Source organism: Epinephelus fuscoguttatus, linkage group LG13, assembly GCF_011397635.1.
Source record: "Epinephelus fuscoguttatus linkage group LG13, E.fuscoguttatus.final_Chr_v1".
Taxonomy (NCBI): Eukaryota; Metazoa; Chordata; class Actinopteri; order Perciformes; family Serranidae; genus Epinephelus; species Epinephelus fuscoguttatus.
In genome coordinates, this window is record NC_064764.1 from 22,702,551 (window position 1) to 22,707,725 (window position 5,175).

The 5,175-nt window shown below is 38.5% G+C and overlaps 1 protein-coding gene across 2 annotated transcripts; it reads right to left on the reverse strand.

Annotated features, from left to right (window-relative positions):
- Positions 1-1,933: 1,933 nt before the first annotated feature.
- On the reverse strand, positions 1,934-4,291 carry atp5mc3a (ATP synthase membrane subunit c locus 3a). 2 transcript variants are annotated; one of them, XM_049594630.1, is made up of 5 exons: positions 4,225-4,291; positions 3,927-4,023; positions 3,031-3,105; positions 2,351-2,541; positions 1,934-2,238 (listed from the first exon to the last, which is right to left on the reverse strand). In XM_049594630.1, the coding sequence occupies exons 2-5, from the start codon at positions 3,963-3,965 to the stop codon at positions 2,124-2,126; spliced, it is 420 nt and encodes a 139-aa protein (XP_049450587.1). In that variant the 5' UTR covers positions 3,966-4,023; positions 4,225-4,291; the 3' UTR covers positions 1,934-2,123. The 2 variants fall into 2 exon arrangements, with proteins under 2 accessions (XP_049450587.1, XP_049450589.1); XM_049594632.1 differs by having other exon boundaries at positions 4,137-4,227.
- Positions 4,292-5,175: the final 884 nt, after the last annotated feature.

Consider the following 5,175-nt stretch of genomic DNA (forward strand, 5'->3'; position numbering starts at 1 on the left):
CGAGAGCATGTTGGGGACTTCCGTATACGTCACACACACAAACCGAACAGAGCCAGGACTGCTTTTCCACACAGTATCAGGCTAATAATCAAGCAATTAGAGCTTAATTAGAAAAAGACATCGTCACAATTCTTTACATAGTTTTAAATAAACATGATACGATACTGAGTCTGACTGCTGCTCATTTTTTTTTTAGGAATTGTCCTCATACAGAGGTATTCTCGTCAGATATTCTAATGTTCATCCAAACATTTTTCACTGCAGATTTTTCTGTTTGTTTTAAGGATATTTCCTTTGGCATGTTTGATTTTAAGATTTAAAATGTAGAAAAATGTTTTATAATATATCTTTTATTATTACTTGTTACATACCGCATCCACAAATGCAAATTCTGTGGTTCTCAACCATTCTGTCCTATCTTAATGAACCCGAAGAATATATGGATGCCATTAAATATTCAAAGGACTCTAAAGCTGTGAGGACTGTGCTGTTACATGCAACCTGTGCGACCTTGCAGGATTGATGTTGGAGCATCTTTGATTGAAGTTAGAGCTATGATTTAGGCTACTTTACCTTGGTTGTTTTCCTCCACCTCGGCCTGTACCCCTCAGCTTTATATTGCTATAGTTGTATTTTGTGTGTTCTGTGTGAATAGTATTTGATTTTTTTGTGCTGTTATGCACTTGCTGGATCCTCATCAAGTAGTTTTTAAACATATATAAAGGAATTAAGATTAAAAAAGCCTCTCCAGACACGTTTTATACATGAACAAATACTGTTTTGAATATTAATTTTCTGATCCAGTTTTTTCTTTAAAAAATGTCATTAAAAAGCATATCCACTCCTATTCCCTTACTGAAATATCCAGAACAAATCTTTTTTTTTTTCTTTTAAAAGTTTAATAACTGAATACAGTGTATCATATTTCACCTTACATAAGTATTTTCTATGCTCACATGTTCTGGAGGCTTCAAGTTGCACACCACATAACATTTATGCAAGTTGCATAATTCAACATATCTGGTTTCAGCACGCCTGGAGGCTTCTGCATACCTGTGGATCTATTTCATTTCAAATAATTGCATTGCAGTCACCCATGTTATCTTTAATGTTAACATACCTGGTCCAGGGTTATCGGTTTATCAAGTGTTAGTCGAAGTCTTACAGGTTTTATCATATGTATTTTCCGAGGGCTACAATTTGGGGCTGTTAAAAATGTACGAGTACACACATGGTTGCTTAAGTTGACACTCTAAACTGTCCGCTACACAGGTTTCTTCTATTTGGTATATACCAATTATTTAATTTGCCCATCACCAATTCCAAAAGGCCAAGATGACAAGTTCAAATGGATTTTTTTCCAACAGTAGACTGAAACCTTAAGATCTTGAATTAGTGACAGTAAATCAGTACATCCTCACTTTGGAGAAGCTGGAACCAGCAAAATGTGGCCATTTTTGCTTCATACGCTAATCAAGAACAATTTACTAAATGTTGTGTTATTTTTAAATCAACTGACTTCACTGTTTCAGTTGTAACCAAATTCAGTCCAATCCAAGCAGCTTATATTACAGAAAGGTCCAGTGACTACAACCAGTCTTTTTTTTTTTTAGACAACTCAGCAGCGACTTTCATTCATGAGTCAAAAAAGTCAAAGCCATTATATAACTCAATTAAATCATCTAGATTTATTTAACGCCATTTACAAAAGCAAGCACATTCACTTGCTGCCTAATTACAGTACTATTTAACTGCATCTGAACCAAAAATTCATTAAGGTGGACCCCAAAAAGCTTGCATGTGATGTGCTGAGAAAACAAGGCTGACTCATGGCAAGTCTAAGCAGCTGCTTCACAGAAAAGATGACATTCAAGAAAGCTGTTTGGCTTTCTGTTGTGCTAGCATGATATTCCAGACATAAAAGTTACCGCCATTGTTAAATAGTCAAATACATGTATTTTAATCACGTAATTTCTTACATTTGTACAATACATGTTTTGCGTATTTCGACAGTGTCTGAAAGACTTGAAAATGTACATTTCCATGACACCAACACGGAACAATTTTGGTAGCCACAATAAAATATGTAGTCACATCTGAAAGTGTTGTATGACAGCAGAGTTTTACATAGCAAACAGGATAAGGAAAGCAACCATCAAACAGAACAGTCCCATGGCTTCAGACAGGGCAAATCCCAGGATGGCATATGAGAACAGCTGCTGCTTCAGAGATGGGTTCCTGCAACAACAACAATGTCAATGCATCTATGAAAAGAACAGCATGCAGCAGAAATCAATTAATCCATGTAATTTAAACTAGATTTTCAAAAGATATGTCAGTGAGAACAAACCTAGCATAGCCAATAATGAGACTGCCGAACACAGTCCCAATTCCAGCTCCAGATCCAGCTACTCCGACTGTGGCAGCTCCAGCTCCAATGAACTTGGCAGCGGTGTCAACGTCCCTGCTGATAGCGCTGGTCTGGAAGCCCCTCAGTGTGACCTGGGTGAGGGGGCTCTGTGGCATCACAGCAACAGTGCTCTGGAGCAAGAAAACACAAAAACCATAAACTTTCACCTTAAAAACCGGTGCCATCAGATATGACAGTGCAGTTCGTTAGCACTCAAAACACCTGTGATAAGTGTAGCTGATTCGAAAACACTGATATGATAAAAGCTAAATAGCTTTTATCATTTAATAATTCTGCCAAGCACCAAAACCCAATCATTTTCCATATTAATCTTGACAATGCAAAGAAAAAGAGTTTCATACTTTTCTTCATGTCACATTAAAAACTAATTCAATACACTGAGCTTGAAACTAAAGAACGAGCTGGGTCTTCAATTTTTTTGGCTATTTGTCAGACCAATTTTAAACTGTTACACAGGTCTAAACCTTTGTGGTTGACATTTGACATTAATCTGACATCTTATAGAGTAAATGACTTGATGCAATCAGTCCACACTGGTTTTAAGTGCCTAGGTAGAATGAAGGCTGCAGCCCAAGTGGGAAGCCTGTGTTTCTTCTTACCTCTGTTTTGAGCTCAGGCCTGGACAGCACAGAGGCAGAGAGGGGTCTGTAAAGAGCCCGGGAACCAGCACGGACCTGCAGCAGCAGCAGCACAGATACAAACACGGTACAAATTTAGCAACAACAACACACACACACAAGCTCAGTAACACAAGAAACATATTGATGGTAGCTATCCCCAGTCTAAGCAGGTGGAAGGCACCTTGAATGTCCCTTTGTCAATCCCAGTGTCATTCACAGCAGTGCACACACTTTATGACCTGTGGCCTTTAATGATTTATGAGTACAGTGTGTGCTGTCAGTCACTTGTGGTGGGTAGTTTGAATTTTTTTTTTGCTCATGTGTGCCACTGGCAAGCTACAATAAACATTGTTAGCAACCTTATTAACCAATTGTCCAATTATGATTTAAACTTATTAGCCAGGTTAAGTAACTAGAAACTGAAACATGACCTTGGATATTGAGCAATAAAACAGTCTACATTTATTTGGAAGCAAACAATGCCCAAATGCACAAGGAGATAGTTATTATATCTACTGCACAGCTCTGTGCACCAGTTTGCAGGTGAACTCTGCACTAATTTAGGCTAACAGAGGCTTGTAATGACCTTAGCTAACAGCTATCACTAGAAACGCCCGCTACAAGGTAAAGCAAAGGCAAGGACAGTTTCTGATTTACAAGCACCTTACACGTAAAATAAGAACTACATTACCACGGTTTACAAAGTATTTCAGTGCTTTAGCATTAGCTAGCTAGCCGGTTGGCCTACACTGCATATACCCTTGCCAGCTAGCTACAGTCAAGTTCAACCAAAGGCCCATCGGATTTATTCCTGATACTAAGAAAGCAGGACTCACATTCACAGCACGAAAACACACCGAAAAAAGCAAACTCACCAGAGCCGGCGTGGAGACGAACTTTGCACAGGCGTACATTTTCTATTTTAGGTAGTTTTAACCGGTTCGGTCGAATCTGGTTGAAGCCCGGGTCTCTCTGAGGAGGGAAAGACCGGAGAGAAGTAAGGTCAAACGGGTGTAAAAATGCTCCACAGAGAAAATAAAGCCACTCATATGTACAATCACATCCATTCTGCATGCCATCCTCACTTGTGCGCTGCAATGTGAAGTTACGAGAGAGGATGAAAAGGGATTTATAACACTAGGCTTCCCATTCAAACTACCATTGCTCACTTACCGACTGCAGAGGTCGAACCACAGTGGAAGAGTGCGCATGCGCGGTGTGATGTATGTAGAGGCCCGGATGATGACAGAGGAAGGTCATTTCACAGAAACTTTATTGAACACGGTGACAGGAGCAGTGCTCATTCACAAAACTAATCGTTGTTTACACACGGTTAGTGGCTATTGACGGATGCACCTTCATAGTGTGAATACAGTTAAGAAGGATAATTATTGTTTTACACTTAATTATATTATTTATGTATCGTTATATTGAAGGATATTGACAAATCCTGATGGTCTGGCTCTACTACAATGTTGAAAGTGAGCCAAACATATACTTTAAAGAGAAAATGGATGAATGAGTTAAGGATAAAACAGATTAACATACCAAGGGGCCTGAGGGGAAAATAAGACACAAGAGATAAGGTAAGTGAGACTATCATCCATCTGTAAACATTTCAGTACAGGCAACAGAGGAATGATAATGTGTTTCCCTGCTCCTCATGCAAAACAATAGAATGACCATAAACTGTTTTTACCTCATTTAAATGTGTAATGAAATTTGGTGGAGGAGAATAAGGGAGGATGTGGTAGGGAGGGGGTCACTGTGACAGACTTAAGCAATAATGTTTAACAAAAATGTACATGGAGTCTTAATTCATAATGATGAACAGGACAAGAAAAATGTGCATGTGAGATTATATCAAAGTATGGCATAAACTGTGCAACTGATATACTTACATTAACTTAAATCATTGATAACATGTGTTGTCCCAATCGCCCACATACTACAAAAAAGGGTCGGTTTACATAAAAGGGAATGTCACACCTCCTTAGAATATGATATAACCTTTACTGTAACTGTAACAGAAAAATAATATAACATAATTTCTTGGGCTTCTTTTAATTTATAGCAAGAGAGCTTACAGAAGGAGGAAATCCAAACACTATCCCAGTCAGCCTT

Bases quoted from the DNA above. Each gene is read 5' to 3' on its own strand.
- atp5mc3a (XM_049594630.1), bottom strand. From the start codon at position 3,965: ATGTACGCCTGTGCAAAGTTCGTCTCCACGCCGGCTCTG. The intron at 3,106-3,926 runs GTGAGTTTGCTT...CTGCTGCTGCAG, and splicing joins TCGTCTCCACGCCGGCTCTG to GTCCGTGCTGGTTCCCGGGC. The intron at 2,239-2,350 runs GTTTGTTCTCAC...TTGTTGTTGCAG, and splicing joins CTCATTATTGGCTATGCTAG to GAACCCATCTCTGAAGCAGC.